The 22,938-nt window shown below is 38.2% G+C and overlaps 1 protein-coding gene across 6 annotated transcripts in view; it reads right to left on the reverse strand.

Annotated features, from left to right (window-relative positions):
- Positions 1 to 22,938, reverse strand: part of Hdac4 (histone deacetylase 4) — a 132,397-nt gene that overhangs the window by 73,231 nt on the left and 36,228 nt on the right. For 4 of the 6 annotated variants that reach the window (XM_071774254.1, XM_071774250.1, XM_071774251.1 and 1 more), the window contains exon 1: positions 5,580 to 6,092. The exons of the other annotated variants lie outside the window; for them this stretch is intronic. In XM_071774254.1, coding sequence (XP_071630355.1) covers positions 5,580 to 5,586 — 7 coding nt within the window. In that variant the 5' untranslated portion in view covers positions 5,587 to 6,092. Of the gene's footprint in view, positions 1 to 5,579; positions 6,093 to 22,938 lie in introns of those variants that run through there. 6 annotated transcript variants of the gene reach the window in all.

Consider the following 22,938-nt stretch of genomic DNA (forward strand, 5'->3'; position numbering starts at 1 on the left):
GATTGTATCTTTTAAAGTTATTTTGTATAATGATCAAATAGCAAAATGCTGTTGCAGAAAAACAATTGTAAACTATTTTAGATGTAACTTTCTTCAAAAATATTAATATAAATATATATCTAGCTTCTATCAAAATTGTAGGTAGCAAATCACATACTCACACAAGTCTCACGCGCGCAGCAACAACAAGTCAAGCTAAGCTAAGCGTGCCTTGATATGAGCCAACATACCCCATCCCTACATACGTTTGATTTCAGTCATTTTATTACAATAAATTACTGTTGTTCCTCAAAATAACATGTCGTATATTAACAGAATCAAAACTTTTCTTTTAACTAACAATAATACGTCACTTTGATTTACTTCTCAAGCTGAAGAACATTAATACGATATTTTGAAACGCTCGAAAATTTACTTGCCACCTCTTGAATCAGAGTTTTCTCTTTTTCTATTGTAATACTTGTTTGATTTAAATAAAACTTTGGGAAAAATACCTATGTCATAAAAGAGATATTTTGTGATAACTTTTCCATTGTTTCTTTCACTATAAATACATAAACGGAACACATTGCCAACTTGCCTCTTGTGCCAACGAGCCCCGGTCTCCTCTAATTACAGCGAGAAAAGTTTATCTTTTTACCAGTAAAGAGTATTTTGATTTGGAATTTTTTAATTATCATATTAAATATCATATAAGAAAATAATTCTAAGAAGATAATCATTAAAAAGAGTATAGTTACAATAATTTTCCAATAATTTATTTTAATAATCGAATTTATCATAACTGTATCAAGTACATGTAAAACAGATGTACAAGATATATCAAGCACATGTAATATAAATTCGTTTGAGAACATAAAATGGAGTATACACAGATTGAGACTCTGTGGCATTCAGAAATTACAGATAAATTTTCGACATTTCTTATGTCCTTATTAATTTTGTGATTTGTGTGTGTGTGTGTCAGATTCTTGACATTCTTAACTCTTTTTGTGAAAGATTCGTAATAATTTTTTCATTTTAACGCTTTCTTAAAAACGTGAAAGAGTTTTTTCAAGCACTTTACACTAAAAAAAATGGTTAACGACCGCATCAAATATCACAAGTTTGTTGTAACTTTCAAGACTGACTTCGTGGAGCATGGCGTTTGAGAGTTAAAACTACGTCAAAATCCGTCGACTTAATTAACAAGTTCAGTTCGGGTGATCGTTCACGATTATGAAGACAGTTGCAAGAACTCTCCGCTATGTGGGTCAGAACTCAGGGAGAACGAATTTGCGATCCGTTGCTTCGCGAAAGAAGCGACGCGCGGATCGCGCGTTTTATGAGGGGAAAGTTTCTATATCATGTTTCTCTCTTTCTCTCACGTTGCGTGCGCGTACATAGGTTACGCGGTTACGTGGGGAATGACACGGCTTCGGAAGTATGTTTCTTCAGCTTCCACGTCGTAAAATGTCGCGATGAATCGATATCGATGGAGGTATGCGAGGAAAGGAATAGCAGAAATAGAGGGAGCGCTCGCGAGACGCGGTGCGACCTAGGTGGAATTTTAATTCTCTCATGTTAAGTTCGCTTTATGCAGCTCGGAGCCCTCGGAGGCATTACAGATGAGTGTAACGCTATTTCTTGCCAAAAGCTAAAATCTTTTTACCTTTACAGACATATCGCGAAATTGAGGATTCTTGAGTTGTAACCGAATCTCACAATTATTACATAACCATTCCACATTATATGTATAAATCGGCAATCATAATTATAAGATTATCCTGTGAAGATGTTCAATAATATGCCTACTATTGTAGATACGTTGTTAAAGAGTGAAACGATTTCTCTTTAATAAAAATGTTGAAACGTAAGTAAGTAATATCTTATCTGCAACTAACATAACGGCTTTTTTCTTAAAATTACAATTTTTATGTGTAAATGCAAATAGAATAAAATTTTATATCTCTACAAATAAATTTTACTTATATGTGATAGATGGTATCTTGATTTACGGCATATAGTTATTAAGAAATTTAATTTTAGTACGTTTACATTAAAAGGCATGCACGTATGTTTAGATTGATTTTGCGTATACTATATGTTTTGATAAAATTAGAATATTTTCTGATTTTATAAACGTAAATCTCTCTTTCTAATATCTTTTAAAGTGAATATTTTTTGAAGTTGTCTCGAGTTGCAGCTTGCGTAAAAGTAGAAGTTTTACAAATACCGTTCGATTTCATACGTGTTTATCGACTGCAAATACGCGCGCATCGAATCTGTGGAAGATTCCAATATTGCGCACTCGCATATCCGCTTAACCCAATTAAATTGCATATCTCAACACGCCGCTAATTGGTCCGGTAATATAATCTGCGTTGCGTACAAACGGCATTGTTGGTTATATGAAATTATATGAAATAAAATTAATGGTATTACTATACATGAGAGTTGCATACGAAATTAATCCCATTACTTTGTCTATTTTTATATAATGTCCTTTGCATAATATCAATAACGTTCCACCTATAATTGAATAAAATAAAATAATAATAAAATAAAATAAAATAATACTGAAATAAAATTCAATTTTTTAACCGTAAAATATAATATTTCGTTTTGGCAATAGTGTTATCCTTAGTCTATATATATACTTAATAACGTTATAAAAATATTATTTTAAATTAAAACAATAATAAGTATAGATAATTATTAACATCGTTTGCACTTTCAAATGCATAAATACGTTAGTTAATTTGAAATGCGATATAACACTGCGGGGTCAGATAAATAAATAAATAAATAAATTATAAATCCACATCGCGTACAATGACAACGATATTTTTATACGGTGTAAAATATTATTTATAGGCTTTCGGCTGGATAAGGTTATCGAGATATTAATCGTCTACGACCGGCGCAAATGTCAAGCGACTCGTTCTCGCGCGCGTGAAGACGCATGCGAGGAGGACCTTTACGTGGCAACGAGCAAAATATCGTTATTTTCAATTCCACGCGCGATCGTTTGATTCGACAAACGTGATGGTTGTGACGTGATCCACTGTCGCCGTCATGTTGCGCGACGCAACTCGCGCGTAAATCTTTCCTCGGCGCGTTCATGCCGCGTATAGTTTTCGTTCGTTGACCGCTGAACGACGCTTCTTCGCGCGTTGCGACGTCCGGGATCAATGGGGAATCGAACCGAATCCGTTCGATCGTCACGTCATGGCTATAGCCGTTCCTCATTCATCGAGCACGGATGAAAATGCTGATTCTTTATGTTCGACACCGAGCAGCATAAATCGCCATGCCACCGTGACGTGACGTCCGTGTTTCTCTTCAATAACAATATTTCCAGGCGTAAAAATTTCTCTTTACATGCATTCGCGATCATAAGACATAATTTATTCAAAAAACTTGCTGTATAGAATTATATAGAATACAATTTTAAGAAAATTAGAATTAATGTAGGCTTATGGTATAAAAAAAAATATGAAGATGCCATCCCGTGACATACTTTGTTATGATAAACTCAGATTAATAAAGTAACGCGAAACAATTCGTAGCGAAAAATTTTAGTAGTATTATAACAATGTGTTTCTCAAAAGAGAAACAGTCTATATATAATAAAAAATAAAAAAGTATTTGATTTATCTTGTATTAATATAGACAGACAAGTCCTACATCAACCGTGCTAATTTTCAGAAAAACTTTGAATGCATAATTTATATTTTTATATTTCTCGTTATAAAGAACGTGTCTCTCTATGCAAAAATAATAGAAAAGCAAATTTAAAAATATAAATCCATTTAAAACGATGTACCATTATACTCTATTTGTTGCGAAATATTTTAGTATTAAAACGTTTTTCAAAAAAGAGTCTATAATAAGTAAAAAATAAAAAAAAAATATTTTATATCTTTGTATTAATATAGACAGACAAGTCATACATCAACCGTGCTAATTTTCAGGAAAACTACGAATACATATTTTTATATCTCTCGTTATAAAGCACGTTAAAGCTTCGTGCAAAAATAATAGAAAAACAAATTTAAAAATATAATATCTGTTTAAGATGGTGTACCATCAATTATATTCTACCGTTCAATCCCCTTTGTGAATTGCGTAATTTACGACAATCCTTTTCCAAACATTCGAAACAATGAATAAATAACAAACGATTTCCACGTTGCGTCTGATAAATTATATGACTTGTTCCTCGCACAATCTTCCAGATAAGAGAAATCAATTGTCATTTCGAACATTAATAACACAACAGTCAAATAGTAATATAGATATCCAAGCGCAATTAGAGTATTAAAGTACTGTCATTCGTCGAAGATTAATTCGGATCGCGAAGAATTAAAAAGATCTTTCTCGAACCTCTCTCATGTCGCCCACTTCTACTTCAATGTAGATTAACTTTAATCTCGGTTTAACTAACTTCTTATCTTTTTCTGGTTCTAAGAATTAAGTATTGAAAGTAAGTTAAACCGAGATTAAAGTTAATCAACACTGACAGAAATGGGCATTGGAGGTCAAACGCAAAACGAGCTCCACTCCTTTAAATTTTAACCGCGCGTGATTAGTTCGTAACTTTATCTCGATCTCCCTAACTTTTTATTTTATAGAATCCACCAGATTGGCCCGAGTGGCCCGTTTAATAATCGACTGCCGCGCAACGCATCTATAGGTACTGTCAGCGACGCGCGAGCGAGTGAGCGAGCGATCGACTCCGAACGTGGGCGTCGCACACAACAGGTGTTTCCTGCGTGCGGAGCGTTTTCCTGCTGCCCGAGAGAGCCTTCTCTCCCACCGATCCCCTCTCGCGATCGGATCCTCGCAAGTGTATACGTCGTGTTTACGATTCCGACACGTGTACTCCCGAGACACACGTTCAGCGACAACTACAGGCCCTCCGATTTCCACGCAATCTTCGTATCGAACGAATTGAAGCTCCCCTCGAATCGATCGATTCGTCGCGTCGCGTATAGTCGTGGACCTTTAATTGGCACAAGGCACGATCGCGAAGCACTCGACGCATCCGCTTTCCCGTAGGAGGGAAGCAGCGTATTTATCGCGGCACGCAAAACAGAAACGTGCGGTCTGTTTACGTCGATCAGGTTCATTAATATTCGACGCCACGGGGCTGCGCGCGATAAAAGCGACGCCGCGCTAGAAAAGAAAGAGAAAGAGAAGGGCGGAAAGGAGGAGGGAGGTAGGGAGACTGGGGAAATGCGTTTTCACCTTTGCTCCATCCGATCCGTCTTTGCACGACGCACATTGTCAACTGTACTTATCTATCGAGCGGGAGAGAGAGAGAGAGAGAGAGACACTCGCGCTCCGAGATGCGGAGCGGCGCGAAAAAATGCAGACTGCATGGAAGCGCGCTCGCGCGCGCATACCATCGAGACGCGCCAAGACGACCCGCGGCCGCGGACGGGTCGTCGTCGCCGCTTCGCTCGTTGCGACATCGCTCTCCGCGAAATCGCGGAAATATGGCTGCCGCGCGAGGTGCAGCCGTCGCAGCCGCGTTCCCGGACGATCGCGCGCGCAAAAAAAAAAGAAAAAGAACGCACAGTTTCTCCATTTACCTCTCATGCGGCATCCGTTCCAGATTCCCCCGTGGTTCTCCACCGGGCGAATTCAAGCGGCTACCAAGAACGCGCGTGAGAAAAATCGGAGAGACAAGATATCCGACGACGACGACGACGACGATGACACTCGGAATTCACCACAGGCCGCGTTCGACGTTTCACGACTTGGACTTTTCGCACCGCACGGTGCCTCACACGCGATCGACCGCGACGGCGACGACTGTCATTCTTCGTCGGCCACGACGCCGACCTACGACGCGACGTCACACCGAAGAGACGCGATTACGCGCGAGAGCGTGCGCGGTGCGCACCGCCGCGATCGCATCGACGGCGGCGCGACGTTGCTGCTGGTGCTGGTGCTGCTGTTGCTGTTGCACCCGGGGGACGCGCTGGCGGCGACGATCGCTGCTGGTACGCGGGACGAAGGTCGCCCGAAAACGGAGCGCGATCGAGCGGTAACGGGAGCGCGCAGCGAGGAGACACGCACCGCGCGGTACGGCAGGGAGTACTGCTGAGTGCTGACTGCATCGCGCGGCGCGCGGCGGCCGCGCCGCGCCAGGCGCGTCGCACCTCTCTCTTCTCTCTTCTCTTTCTCTGTCTCTTTCCCTCTCGCGCGCGTGCGCGACTTCCGCGCCGCCGCGCGGTCGCAGTCGCAAACTTGATTATTTATAGAGAATCCAGCATTGTTGTGTCCACGCGTTCCCTCGCGCCCCAGGATCGTCTCTCGCGGCTCCGGCGCCGCGAGCCAGCTCCGCTTTTGTGAGTTAAGATGTGCGATTTTGCGTTATATCGCTAGCGATTTTTTTTCTTGAAGAGCAATGCGATATAAAATCGCAGCTCAAAATCGCACTTGTAATGAAGTATTTAGTCATTAAATATTTATATAGGAAAATGATAAAACAAAGTATTTAAATGTTATAAAAATGCACATTTGGTTCCAATTCACTGAAAGCAAAATTCAGGTCTAAATGCTCGGACAATTCGTTCGAAACTTAACAAACGGATAATCCGACACTTTCAATCGGAATAATTAAAAGGCCGATCAATTTATTAATAATATCCGGCTATCATTGATCGAACATTATTCTAGTCTTGATCGGCTTTTTATAATTCCGATTAAAAGTATCGAATTATCTATTTGTTAATTTTTGAACGAATTGTCCGATCATTTATTTCTCTGAGTGTTATTATTAAAGTGCTTATTTTTAACACTATTTAACACTATTAGACATGGTTTAATTAATCTGAAATTTGTTTCTCTTTATTAATTCGTAAAAATTTTGTATTATAAAATGTGGTATTTAATCGCAAAAAGAACTAAGAAAATAAACTGAAAATTATTATAAAGTGCTGTAGACTTGATCCTTATTGTTAGTTCTACTAGTTTTATGTTCAATGGCCAATTTTATGAACAGATCTTCGGAAGCCCGATGGGGTCTCCCCTCTCCCCTATCCTGGCTGACATGGTCATGGAGGATTTAGAGAAGCATTGTATACAGCGGCTCAGTTTCAGGATATCCTTTTTCAAACGATATGTGGATGATATTTTCGCGGTTGTTCCCGAGTCGGGTATCGGTGAATTATTAGACAGTTTCAACAATTACCACGATAGATTAAAATTCACTTACGAAATGGAAAGCAATGGTAAATTGAGTTTCCTTGATACCACGGTCATCCGCGAGGGAGGCTCATTGCTCACGAATTGGTTCCGTAAACCAACTTTCTCGGGCCGGTACATAAATTATTTTTCAAACCATCCTATAAAATACAAAATTAACATCGTAAGGAATTTGGTTGATCGGGCGATTCTTTTGTCCGACGCGCGGTTTCACAATTCTAATATTAGTGAAATAAAAAAGATCCTTATTAATAATTGTTACCCGAAGAAAATTGTTGATAAATATGTCAATGTCCGACTTGGCGAATTGCGAAATCGTAACAACAATGATCCTGTCAGTAGCGAAGTGGCCCAAGATCCTCGAAGGTGCATTACTGTACCTTACATAAAGGGCCTTAGCGAGAATGTTAGCCGTACAATGCGAGACATGAACTTTAGAGTTCTTCACACCATCCCGAAGAGATTGGATTGTGTCATTAGGAAGGGTAAGGACGTGTTGCCGAATCTCAGTCAGACTGAGTTAGTTTATAAGATTGATTGTGCAAATTGTGATGCGGTATATATTGGCCAGACAAAAAGGCATTTAGAAACACGCATCAAAGAACATCGATGTGATATTAGGAAAAATGTAAATAATCATTCTGTTGTGAGCAAACATCGTCTTACACACAATCATGATTTCAAGTGGCAACATCCGAAAATTTTATACAAAAAAAAACATTTCAAAAAAAGAAAAATATCGGAAATGTTTTTCATTAAAAAACATGATTGCACAATCAATTTACAAAATAACGATACTGAGAGCCTGCCATCTATTTATAACCGGGTCATAGGTATTACTTAGTCGGCCTGTATATTCGGTTCTGCTCGTTTTTCCATCAGAGCGCCGTTTGCTATCCGCGGATTACGTTTGACAACTTCATTTCGACTTTGACTGTCTTACTGTTCGGACGTTGTGCCTCGATATGGCTGGTGACGTTTTGATTTCACCGTTTGTTTTGGAACGCATAAGAATTGTAAGCTTTTAACTAATTTTTACAGTGTTAATTAATTTTATTGTTTTTGACCAGCGCGATATTGTAACGATTTTGTATAGTTTTTCTATTGTTAAATGTATTATTTTCTCTTTTGTTTAGTTTTGCGTTTGTCTTGACGTTGTCAGGACACCACGTCAACGATGCAATTAAATTTGTTATGCGGATCGGTGTAACTTAAATTAAAGCACTTGATAAGGACCGGAATTCGGTCGAAACGTCGTGCAATCTTGTTTTAATTGGCCAGTTGGGTCAAAAATAAAACGACTTATTTTGAAGACATATAAGATTCGCGTAGACAAATCTGAATCTCATATAGGAATTTTTGCTTAAGAATCCACAATAAACAATTATTCGATCTTATAAATCGTAATTGTATAACTTCGAATATACTAATAATTGTAGATTTTTGTGCGTGATTTTAAAAGCACGGTGAAGGCTCAGAAATTTATAACTACTTATAAGCGTAAACTTAAGGCAGGCGTCTCGCTACGTGCTAGTCATGTGACCTGTTTGTAGGTTTTCACGTTCAGAAATATATTTCAGGCAATTTTTGCTAAGGGAAAAATAATTTTATGAATTATGGTGTAAAATTTCATACGTGACAAAGTATGTTACTTTTTCCAAATTATGTGATTTTTCTCATTTGACTCCGTTTTGATCAGCTGATCATGCGAGTCGTCGAGAAAGGTTACAAGTGAGAAAAATACTTTTCGATTGAATTTTGACAATTACTGAGAAAGGGTTTCAAAACACATGACAGGGGTGTCAATCACTATCCAATTCGGCTAAGAAAGACGAGCCCCATAACCTGCAACTACAGTGATTAGCCAGCGGCGTTGCCAAGTCTTCCCAACCTCACCTCGACCAAAAAATGTCTGCTCGATTACCGCATTTTCACTAAAATAAACTAAAAAATTAGCAGCGAAATCTCCGGTAAACTATATATTTTATGGTTGCATCGGATTCTTCGAAATCTAATGTACAAAAAGCAATGTTTTTTCTCACTTCATCTAATCGAAAAATGCGAAAATATGTGATTGAAACCGTGATAGAGCCTTCTTTTTCTGGCCGTCTGTATGAAGTAATGCAAAATTTGTGATTTTCGAGATCGATTTTCTAGAGTAAATAGTCGGTAAGGAGCCACAGAAAAAATCGACTGCAAAGCTGATCATATAATTTGATATAAAATCCGAAATCGAAAACTTTATCTAATACATGCCCTGACGAGACGACTACCTTAAAATTTCTCAGATATACAATTATTAGGTACTAAAAACTTGAATTGAATTTACCTAGTTGTAAAAATTATAATTATAATTCGAGTTTGTCACTAATTATAAAACTCCGATAAAGTGAGATTTATTAATAATTATAATTTAAATGTGTCCTGTGTTATAAATTTTTATATCGCGTTTGAACTGCATTTGATTTTGCATTACGTTCACTTCAACGAACGAATCTGACGCGGGATTCGATTATCGGCAAAATAAACATACAATTACGCATTACGCTATACACGTCAGGTGTGTAAGAGGATTTATTGCGTTCCGAATTACGTAGCTATCAAGCTCGCTTTTATAATTTTTTTTTATTCTCCGTTTTTAACGTATTTTTAAAATAGAACGATCTTCGTCTCTCGTTACCGATTATGCACGGACACGCAGGCGAGACGGATAATTGCGGATACTCGCGACACGTGTCGAACGCAAACATTCCGGCGCAAATGGTGCGAACCTGTGAACCGATCGAACGGGACGGGACGCAAACGTGCGTTACGATAACGTGGGCGGTTCGGTGGTTCGTACGTCATTCTATTCAACGCTGTTTCCTCGTCATAAATAGATGAGCCTGATTAATCATCGGGGAGCAAGCCCAGGGGGCTCGCCTTATTACGCGCTTGAAAAATCGATATTTTTCTCGCGGCTGATATTTATATCCCGATCAGTTATATCCCTCGCGATTACGTCTGCCCACGTGAGAGAGGCGATATGTCTGCCAATCGCTACTGTATAGGAACCGTTAAATTTCTAATGCACATCGCGCAACATTTATATTAACGCAACTATGCAGCGGAGTCTATATGGATGTCCCTCGTAAAAATGGTTTTCATCAAACTTTGCGGGATTTTAATTGAAAATTTAGATTTTCCTGTAATTTGTTATCTCGACAGAAATCAATTTTAATTACATCCATCAATTGATCTATGTAAAATAGATAAATCGCGCAGCTGTGTTTATTTCTTAGCGTTTAAAAGTGTCTTGCTCAAATTAAAGAGGATTTAATATTGATCCCGAATTTCGGACGAAGAACTGTCAATCAGGTCAATCGAAAATAGAACGAAAGATTTATTCTCAAAGGATTTCTAAATTACACAGAAGGCAAATTTCAATATGACGAATGTACGGTAATCTGAATGGATTAAAAATGCAAGGCACGCTATCGGAAGTCCGTGGGCGCTGCGGCTGGCTGCTCCCGGAAGCTCTCTTATCGCCAGCCCTTTGTTTTCTACGCTTTAATTCACCGAAATCGTATAATAATCAGCGACTGCACCGCTGGCGTTAATGACACTGCACAGATTACGCTTATCGAATTGTCGTACGTCATGCTACGTGGAAGAAAAAAAATACACGTAGTCGTATCGCATCATCCATTCAGGTTTCTGATCGGATTAGATAAATGAAATTATAACGAATGTATTTTTACGTCAATAAACTCTGCAGATATAAAAAAAATTAGTATAATATTATTTATTAGTACTTTATAAGGTACCTCATAAAATTTGCAATCTCATAATTTTAATAAGAAATCTTTTAATAAATTTCAAATTAATATTTGCAGAGCACGCGATTAACCGGTAACCCGGTATGCTGATGTATAACTTTCCGTTCAGGGTGTTTAATGTTTTGGCTATAAAAAGAAACTCAATCATGAAATACTTTCTAATATCAGGTGTAAGTATATAAATATGATGTATGGTGCAATATTAGTATCGCAGGTCACCGATATATAGTCCAGTGCGGTACTACGATCACATTTTCTATTTGAGATATCGAACCATCACTCAATAATCTTTAATTCTTTGCTTCATATAAAAATTATTGATCAAATCGACCGATTGTTGGCTATTGTTAAAACAACCAATATTCACTCCTATTGTTGTAAAATTATTTACAATTGTAATATACAAGTTTGCAACAAATACACAACATCGTTATATATCACTTTTACTTATAAAATGTTTATTGATTAAATAATTATTAATAAATGTTTACATATACAATGTCCATTATTAAATAGTTTTATTAAAAAAATTGTTAGTTTTACAATAAATATTTAATAAAAGTATTTTTGCTTATATACATTAAGCTGCTTCTTCAATAATAATAATTTTTATTATTTTTTAATTACTATAAAATGGATTTTATTTCATAAATATAATAACTATATCGCGCAATGACTCGTCGTGGCTGATCAAAATCAAATAAAATTTGTTTGGCACATTAAATAATAAAACACTATTCTTAGGTATACAAAATCAGCAATTACATATTCAAAACATAATTATCGCGGATTTTAATGTTTCTTTTTAAAAAATTATGACAAGAAATAATAGTTTGTTCTACCAAGAAAACTTATCCAAATTCTAATCTGTTATGAAAATTGCAGTCAGCAATTTTGAGAAATTGAATCTATTATTAATTCCATTCTATCATATCTATCTAGATTCGATCGGAATAGGAAACATATTTTATCAATATTTCCTTGACCACGTTATTGATAAGCCGGACAAGCGGAATCAGTATTACTTCGCTCATTTGGATTAATCATGCTGCTGCGTAAATTGACATTTGGTCAGAGATCGCGCTCTTTGATTACGCAATCCTGACTGATTTGCATTTTGCGAAAGAACATCGAAACATGCATCATTATGGAAACAGCATGCATTATTGTCGAAAAATTAATGACAAATTCGACGTAACGCACAAAAATCAGAATGATGCAGTAAAACGTGCGTAAAGAGATATCATTCTGAAGAATGTAATTTTCTATAAAAAAATTTTCTATATAGATATACCTAATATGCCGATTACGGTTAATAAACAGAGATCATCTTTATATGTATATCTATAGCACAAAATTACAAAGTCGAATAAACAGAGATCATCTTTATGTATCTATAGCACAAAATTACAAAGTCGAATAAAGGAGAAGATGAAGACATGAGATATTCTTTGCACGTAATTTAACGCTCAGGAAATGCGATTAAATTTGATGAGTTCATTATACTTGTATCTTGAATCTGAAATGTATTTTTGTGATGTGTGTGTGTGTATGTTGTGCGTGTAAACGAGTTACAGAGACTCCAATTCATATGTATGGGAAATTTTTGCATTTCTCGAAAAGAAAATCGAAATCGCCTATAAATCACCTAATCTCGTATATATCTACATATATTCTTCTCTCACATCCCAAAATAAACTTGAGAGATGCGATTCTGCATGTGACGTCTTTGCTCTGCAGGCTGCAGGTGATTTCTTTCTAAAAGTCGTGAACAAGCTCAAGGACAATAATTTGGCAATTCTTTTCGTAAAGTATTATAAAACGAGAGGGAAGAGTCCCTCTTCCCTCGCGATGAATTTCTCGCGCGTAATATTATGCATTCCCGCTCTTTTGACGAGTGTGTTTCTTCCCGTGGATCTAATTCAATCGACGGAATCCTTTTATTTTTCAGCCGACGGCTAAAAAAAAGCCATCTCCCAATCACGTGCCGTCTTCCAAAAATAGCGAGCAAGGTCACGCTAAGCGGGTTTCCTCTCGCCATCAACCCTCGCTGCCGCCCGCCCTAAACTTTATCGATCCATCGGGCTGGATACCGTTAAACACATCGGTCGAATGGAGCGTAACATCTCATGCATATGTATTGTTATGCAAAAGAAGCGGTTGGAAAATTGTCGATTTTACAATATTCGAGCAGTTCAGTGGAAGCAATCGCGCGCCTTCCCCGTTTAAGAAAATATTAAATGTTCGCGAAAGCGTCAAATAAATAAAAAAAAAAATCCCAGTGTCCTTTTAATATTTTATTTCATTATCTTCATAATTCTATGGAGAACTGAGGTTTCACATTTGCGACTTATACATGTTGAACGTCACATCAGTGACGATCAAGAATAACCAAAGTGAATCTTATCACTTTTGCAGTTTCCGATAAAAAAAAATTTTTTTTGGACAATGCTCCTCTTTCGTGTGCTTGCGAGCACATATAGCAAGATAACAGAGTAATTCTAATGTATATGGCATAATATACGAGTCACGTAGCGACGTATTTTTATAACTTGTGCAAAAGATGATGCAGCAAGTCAGGCGACTCTAATACATTCAGAGCCTCTCAGTTGCTTCGAAACTATTTATAGCGGATCGCTCGATATGATGTACTAACTTTATTTTTAGCTGCTTACCTAGCTACAGCCCTTTCACCCCTTGGTATGACACCATCGTGACAGCCGGGCACGCGAAAACTGTTGACACTTACCTGAAAATAAAAGCAGATTTTTTAAAATTATACGCTAAAAAAATAATACAAACTCAGTAAACATGTTAATATACATATATATATTACCACAGATTGATTGACCTTTATTGGAATACTTTTTTTTACGACAGCAGAAATAACATCAATGTCCAATACTGGCCATTGATTAAGCAGTTAAAAAATTAATGAACAATGGAAAAAACTTTGTCAATATTTATGAAAAATTGTCGATACAAAAAAAACCAGTTTATATGTGTAAGCTATTTCTTCATAAGTGTGAGATAATTTTTTCACCAAAAGCAAGGAAAAAGAAATATCGATTTGCGCAAAAAATATTTAACATATCCCGCGGTTCGCATAAATTATGTTTTATTGAATATTAACAGTCATTTTACTTACTGTAATATCAATTCAATTTTTAATATTACAAATGCGACGAAAGCTTTCGTAATACGATTATTATGTTCCCATTATTCGCAAAAATATTAGGATCATCGATAAGAGATCATTTGTACATGTATATTAAATGTTATTTCACCGCAATTATATATTGTTTTCAGATGGTTTAAAATCGTAAGTACTGTCTTGGACGGGAAACGCGAGCCTTAACGAAATCCGGTAGGCTCACGTGGAAAGACGCAAGAATCGCATCGAGTTCCAGAGTTGTCTCGATCTCAGCATGAGGTCTGGAGCGTATAAATATGCGTCTTTAAAAAGCCGACCGTTCTGCTTTTAAAAAAACCGCGCATCTCATCGTCGACGACATCTCAACGTAAGACGGATCGCTATCGGGGTGGCTCGTGTTTCAACAAACTGTCACTTTACCTCACATGGAATATAAAAAAAAAAAGATAAAAGTACATACGTCGACGCAGCTAATTTTTGATACGCTATTGCTTCTAAATAGAGCAAAATAAAGAAATTGTAAAAGTATCTAACAAAAAAATTCATACTTTTCATTTAAATCGATATATTTTTTTGTAATTTTCTCTCCCTCTTTCTAACAAGCAAAAAATATATCTATAATATTACATCATTTCTGGAGAATTATACAAAAAGTAATACATCCTAATTAAATTTTTATTTTTATTGATTTTTATATGACTCGTGTGATATTTGTAATTGCTTTAAAATTACTTTTAAAGCAATTAATGTTTAAAATATAAACCTACTTTGTCTCCCTCTCTTTCTATCAGCATTATATCTTTTCTCTACATAAAGTTACATCTGAAACTCCGTTCGGATTGACAAAATTGATTATTGTGCGGGATACTATAACGGGACGGAAAAATAGCATGTATTGCTTGAAGAACAGTTTGGTTAGACGGGTACTCTCTCGCAGTAATACAACGGACGCATGTGTGTACTAGTACGAAAATAGTGACCGAATCGTTCGAAAATACCGACCGCTAAAAATACGGACAAAAATAAACGTCCACACGTGTAAAAACACGCATTAATATTCGCCGCGCGTCCGACGAGCCGACGTTTTCATGCCATCGTATAGTGAAAAAGAACCGACGCGCGGGTGGTAGACAAAGACAGATGAATGTAAGTCAACGAGAAGGGAAAGGAAGAAAAAGAGAGAGAGAGAGAGAGAGAGAGAGAGAGAGAGAGAGAGAGAGAGAGAGAAAGAGAGAGAGAGAGAGTGAGTTTAAAAATCTAACGGTGGCGGACAAAGCGCGGCGAGTGGGGCGAAGAGAACGAAGGATGAAGCGTGAGAAGAGGCGAGAAAAGGCGGTAAAGTGCAGTGAGCCTTGCTCGTGGATCTTTAAACAAATTTTCTTTCATCGCGCCGATACCCGCGCGGTGTCTTGAACTACGAAAATAATCTCGGACGTGTCCTAAATTCCTCGTCGTTTCCTAAGAGAGAGAAAGAGAGCGAGAGTGGGAGAGAGAAGGGGAAGGGTTATATAGAATTATATAAAAAGAAAGGTTACTTCATCATATAATGTATTTTTGTGTATGTATTACAAAAGATTTTAAACTTTAATACGTGTAGATATATTTTTATATTTTACGATAATCTTGGAAACACATCATTATTCGTTAAAAGTTTGTTTCTATGATAATTTATATAAGAATCTGATTTCTTTAGAAAAAGAATATGCAGAAATTAATGCATTATCGAAAAATTTTATATCTTAATACTTTGTGAGTTAATACAATGCAAATTCTCGACTTAATACCTTCTCAGTAAAAAGATTGTAAAATGTACCGTTTATTTCTTAAAATTATATTTCCTAAAATTTGTTAATTCTAAGTCGCTACAACAAATTTCTCAAATATTTGTGTTTATTAATATAACATTGCACGCTTTTATAAAATAAAGGAACGGAGGAGGCAAGGAAGGAAGGGAAAGAGGGAAAAAGACATACTTAATTGCGCTTCTATTATTTTCATAAAAATAATTGTCGAAGGATTCGAGAAGAAGTTAAAATTCACGTTTCGGTAGTACTGATATGGTTTATCACGAGCGATCCTCAATTGTCGACTGCGAAATGCACGTAGGAAAGTCCGAACTTGACAGAAAAATTACCCGGCGAGAGAGCAGCCTGGCGCCAACGTGACAGCGCGAAACGGCGCCCGTTTTCTGAGTCACGGGAGACACGACGAAAAAGACAGCACAATACGACGAGGAGAAGGGTAGCCGCCCGCCGCGCCGCGAAAGCGCGATGTGGTGGTGCCAGGAGAAGCCCCGAGATATTTCGCGCGTGTGACCCATAATCGCGCGGGATACTAGCGCAAAACGCCTCTTAGAATGTTATCCCCGTCACAATACTCTGAGATATCGTTAACACTCTGATTAAAGACAAATGCTTAAAAAAAAAAAAAAAAAAAAAACAAGTAAGGGCATCACTGAATTATATAGCAATATATGCGCGACTGTAAATTATATTCGATATGATTCAATTCACGTTTGAGTCAATTCCTTATAAATATTTCAACAAAAATAAGATATATAAAATCATAAACGTACGTGATATCTTTATCAAACATAAAGTATATTAAAATCATTAATTATTGATGTATGATCATTAAAGTATATCGTATTTTTATCAAGGTTTATTCGCAAACATACGAAAAAAATAAAAAATTGTGTCGTCATACGTAGCGCAATATTTCATATCTTTATCTGGATTCGAAAAACTTAAGTTTAGTTTATTCGTATTTTTTTGCGGACGATTAATCTCAATTGATACAGGCGCATTTTATCAATGAAAGTAAAAAAAGAGGGATCAACTATGTCCGAAAACTGAAGTTTAATATTATTATAATATATACACCAATTTCAAGTAATTGCATTAAACCCAAGCAAATTTCATTCTCAATTAAATCTTTTTCGCAATCGTTTCATATTATTATTTTTATACGTTTCAACATATAAGATAGTGATAAAAAAAACGATCTACTTGAAAACAATAAATATTTTAAAATAATTTGATAATCTTCAGTAATAAAAGAATTTAAATGAACGGAAGACGTCACCTCCTCTTATTTAGCCTCTCGCGCACTCAGAGCGGATCCATCCGTTCTCTACAGCGGTTGTCAGCGCCGTCATCGTCGTCATCGTCGTAGGTTAACAGGTAGGGACTGTTCCGCCGCCACTCCTGCCGTTCGATCCAACAACCAGGGAGAGGTGCGGGCGGAGGGAAGGTGAGGAGAGCCCGAGCTATTTATAGCTTCATAGGTCTTTCGTGGGAGGATCGAGTGGGACGAGGCTGCGCGACAACCGGCGGGCGGTGGTGGCGGGCAAGGAGATGGAAACGTGTCAGGGGTGGTGTTCGTGGGGTCCAACGGAGACGGCAGCAAGGATCCTGAGCGGAGACGAGAAAAGGAAGCGCAGAACAGAGACGGCAAAGTGGGAAGAGAAAGAGAGAAAGCGACGCTGCGGGAGGTGGTGAAGATAAGGATGAAGAGAAGGAACGAAGGGCAGAGAGAGAGAGAGAGAGAGAGAGAGAGAGAGAGAGAGAGAGAGAGAGAGAGAGAGAGAGAGAGAGAGAGAGAGAGAGAGAGAGAGAGAGAGAGAGAGAGAGAGAGAGAGAGAGAGAGAGAGAGAGAGAGAGAGAGAGAAACGAGGAGAAGTGATGGTCGCTATAAATAGAACCGGCACTCAGCCCGTGGACTCTTGTAGGGTGACCTTTGCTCGAGAAAGAGGAGGAGAGAAAGAGAAACAACGTCGACTTTCACAATACTATTAGGCTAGGTTATTGGTTCGCCCTCGTCTCTTTTTCTCTTTCTCTCTCTCTCTCTCTCTCTCCCTTTCTCTACCTCTATCTCTCTTTCTGCCTCCCTCCTGGGTTGGGCGCCACCGGCCGTGAATCTGGGTTATGTTTACTACCTCCTTCTCACCCCTCTTGTCAGCCTGCGCCGGAGGCCGCGCGCTCGGCGGCGTCGCGCCGCGCCGCACCGCTGCCACTTTCCTCGCGCGAGAATGCTGTCGCGACACGCGAGTATCGCGGTCCCTCGGTTGCATACGTGTATGCTTCACATTTCCCACTTGCAAAAATCATTGGTGGATAAAGATAGACCACAGTTAGAACGTTCTTTCGAAAATTCGCCGATATTGCATCTCTGAATAATTATATTTAAATCAGGTAGTTTGCAATAAATACTTTTGTAATAATATAAAAACTTTTGCGAGGATAAAATCATAAAAATTATTTTTAAAATATACTCCGAACTAATCCTTCGATACTTGACTTAAGGAACTCATACAAAATCGCACTATGCGTCTCGTATATAATTTTCTTTCTTTAGAAATAATATTAATTTATGGAAAGATTTATGCCATAAATTTATATCTCGCAATAAATTACAGAGGTATATAAATGTATAGTTATTATATATATATATATATATATATATATATATATATATTAATATATACATATAGAATTTATAAGATAATCAACAGAAGGTTAATGCATTTTGTCTATAGAAAAAGCAACTTAATTTTTAATGTAATGTGCAACAACTGGTAATACATACATATAATCAGAATTGTTATTATTTCTTATCAAGAAGGAACTAATTCCTTTTCAAAATCCATAAAAAATAACAGATATACTACTATACATATTAACGGATACTAGAAAACTAGAGAGAAAATGAATTCAAAATAGAAGCCCGCGCTTCTTCGCGTGATCGCGAAACGTCAAATCCAATATGCAGAGATTTGCCTCATCGCAAAAGAAACAAAACAACTGGAAAACGAGAATAAATGCAAAAATAAAGTACCGTGTCGAAAAAGAAACATCGACGGAGCGAACTTTGATTACCGATCTTTCCACCACGAAAGGAATGATCACTTTGATCAGTGGCCGGGAGCACCAAAGTAAATACACGATATAATATGCCGAGATCAAAGTAGCCATTATGCTGCTGACCAGAGCAAAAGTCTAATCAAATTAAGCCAAAATCATATGTCATAATCCAAGAAAAACCATTTTCACCATTGACAATTGGACGCATTTCATGATTTGTATATACGTGTGACAGCCATAACTTATCAAATTTTATGTCGCCTTATATTTCTACACTCTATTTTACATTACAATAGAAGTGTCACGCCGTATTTAAAGTTCTGGAACAACACCGATGAGTATCACAGAATAATTTTAATTAACTTTTCGGAGCACGAAAATTTTATAGTATATTCTTATCCAGTTTATACACCAAATAAATATATAAAACAAAAACTAAATTAAATATAGCAAATTAAAATTAAACTTTTCCATGCAGCTATAGCCTATTTTTTTTAGATTTTGAAGATATTTACCTACTACTTAATTATCTAATTTTCTGATCTTTAAAAATCTAATTTATAAGATTGATTTTCTCTACTATAAAAAGATTGATTAATTCACAAATGTTGAACTTTTCCAATGTCAGCCGTATTGACGCTCCACTATTCATGCAGAAATCTCGCTGGCAAAACAGAAATCATCTTTCGCAGTAATGACTACATTTATATCGAGCAACCTGTCAGTCTTCGCGTCGCGAAGTTTTGGCCGAGAGCGTTCCGCGGAATCGAGCGGGACGGTAATTTGTGTGCCAAACTGTTCGCGACTAACATTAGTCTTACCTCTCCGGATGTGGAGGCACTTAAAGCACCAATTGGAACTTCGACTTCGTTCGTAAGAAGAATCGCTCTTGTCCACTACAAATAGGCCCGTATTAATAACTCATACTCCGTGCTAAATGTAGCCGCTTGATATACCGAGCTCGAGATAACATTGTATGCAGTCTTTATGTGAGCAAACTCGGACGGCCATATTTAGCAATAAACGTGAGGTACAGATATATATATATATATATATATATATATATATATATATATATAGATCGTAATTTAACGAAACTGAAAAATATTCTGAAAAAACTCGAATTAAAAATTCATATCTTCAAAAAAGTACGGCGTTGTTCTCCGACAAGAATTGAAATAGCGAACAAATATATATCGCGCGATATAATATACGATGCAAATATAACAAAATATACATTAAAGATTAATTTTTCTTTAAATAAAAATGGTTTATAAATATCACAGGGTTAAACTATATTCTCCTAAAGAAAATTCGACTTGCGACTCGTTAGACAATTTGTGTCTGGATTCGCTGAGGCTCCGAGGCGCACCCCGAATACGTATTTATCACCGCATAAAAGAGTAATAAATGTCCAGCACCATCGCGCTGAAGTATCTCGTAGCTTAAAAGTATTTCACTGCTATCCCCGATAAGAGTTAAATTTATTGAAACGTCCTACTTGGATAAAATTTAGAGGTACGATTTTGCTACAAATTGCATTAAATGGGTGATGAAAAGAGGGGCGGAGAAGAGGGAGTGGGAGTGACTGTATTTTTCATCGTGGCGTATCGAGAGCATTTTATGCGAACGCCGATGAAAAATGCAGCAAAGAGCAGCGCGGGATGAGTAATCGATGACAACATTGGTCGGTGCAGCAACGGCCGCAACGGACGAAAATAGAACCGTTCATGTGTGCGATCGATCGGCGTGTTTTTCACAGGCTGCGCTTTCGCCGTGAATTCAAATTTTCACGAGCGAACGTCTAGCGATAACTCTTAATGTCACGAGCAATTGCGATCGGGAATAATTTTCGCAAATTGTACGTGTATTACTCGCACGACTCCGCGTAACAGCTCCACACGGAATAGCTGATGCAAAATATAGCGGTGGATATGGTGATTATTTACAATACACTTTCTTTCGATCTCGCTATTATCGTTCGCCGTCGATCGGAATCACCCGCGATAAATTTTATCCCGCTTAAAATCCGCACGCAATAAATTTCGAGACGTTTTGCGGAACTGCGGGACGAGACGAGAGTATAGTATCTTTCTTGCTAACCGCATGCAAAACGTAAACTTTCGTTTTGAAAAGAAATTCCTTAATATACGAAGAATTCTCGGGCGAGAGATTCTCGTGCGATACGTAAGGAATACATTTTAGAGACGTGAGACTTTCGCGCGCTATTAATGTCGGCGAAACTTTTGCCCATCGGCCACGGATGACGGCAATTTATTGGAAAAATATCAAACTCGTTATAGCGCGCGCGAGCGCGGTTCGCGGATCGTGTAAAAGGATCGATACTGCCGCCGAAGGATGCTGCGCAACTTTCTCGCGCGTATTTCCTCGGCATCGAGAACGAAAACGAACGAACAAACCGGACGCGGACGGAGGAAATCGGCGTGCGGCAACGGGCGAGCACCACTACCAACCACCCACACACACGAGCGCAGCACGGTAGTCGGTAACAAAATTAGCGCGGGCACAATGCGAACCCGCCTTCGCCCGAGAAAATAGAATTGGCAGGCTACCAAAGCCGAGTCTTGAATAGATTTGGACTATATAGATCCTCCTTCGCCCTCTGTTCTCCCTCGCTCGTTCGCTCGTTTGGGCATCTCATCGTCTCCTCTCTCGCGTCCATCCCTCGTATATACGCGGCCTTTGTGTGATGTAACGTGTCCTCATCGCGTTGCTACACTCGTTATGCGCGCTGAATTAACATGAAAATCGAGCGAGGAGATACCCTAAACCTGAACTAATGCGCGAGAGCAGGGTACGTCAAAGGCGATAATTGTGTCGCACGGTAACGACTTTTAGCACCGAGAGTGGAATATTCTACGATATTAATACTCTCGTAACGCTCCATAGAATGCACGTTTAACGATGCGTTAAGGAAAAATTAAAATTAAAATAAGAAGAGAGAGTGAAAACAGAATCCCTTAATTCTCACGTAACAACACGTGCGAAAAACGAGAGAAGAAACGTATTAATTGTTTCGGTCCCGTTATCTCGTTTTTACACGACCCGCGCATTTTCCGGACAAATTGCAACGGACAAACGGACGCGTTCGTTTGGACGATTTAACTTAAGCGGACACCAATTGTTAACGACTGCAAGAAATTCGACTGAAACGAGTCAGCGTGAAACGCGCGAGAATTCAACGGAGCCGACATTCGGCGGTCGGGAATATCGTCGGCGTCGCGTCGGGTGGGAACAACGACAGGCTTCGCGGCTGCGAAGCGCGAGAGAGCGAAAATAAATGGAGCCGACGAAAATAAACGCGCGGCCGCTATTTTGTGTGCACCTCGACAGTTGCGTCGGTATTAACGCCAATGTGTACGGTCGATTGTGTGTGCATACGCGCGTGGTATGCGGCAAATTCGCTAATCCCACCCCAAGTTTATACGCCGGGAGCGAGCACGCTGCTCGTGTAACCGTGCCGATGGTCCGAATACTCGAGGCCACTACGCCGCGCCGCGCCGCGCCGCGCCGCGCCGCCGTGACGACTCAACCGAATATCATCCGTATCGACATCACGCATAAACGCACTAATTTTAATGCGAGAACTATAGAACTCTTCAGGGGGCAACCAGAACTCTGCTTATTTTTTTCAAATTTGGAAAAAGTGGGGCACACTTCACAGAGGTATTAATTTTGCCAACTGGAATAATTCTTTACTTATTTCCAAACGTTGGTGCCAAACATGTTGATTTATGTGTCGCATATCAACTTCGAAAAATCCTTAGTCTATTTGTTTAATTATTATTTATATGCTACTGTATAAAAAAAAACGCAATTGATCCAAATGTGTTATACCTGTCTGCGGAATTGAATGTTATTTTTTCATAGCAAACATGATTAA

Source organism: Temnothorax longispinosus, chromosome 3 (assembly GCF_030848805.1).
Source record: "Temnothorax longispinosus isolate EJ_2023e chromosome 3, Tlon_JGU_v1, whole genome shotgun sequence".
NCBI classification, from domain to species: domain Eukaryota; kingdom Metazoa; phylum Arthropoda; class Insecta; order Hymenoptera; family Formicidae; genus Temnothorax; species Temnothorax longispinosus.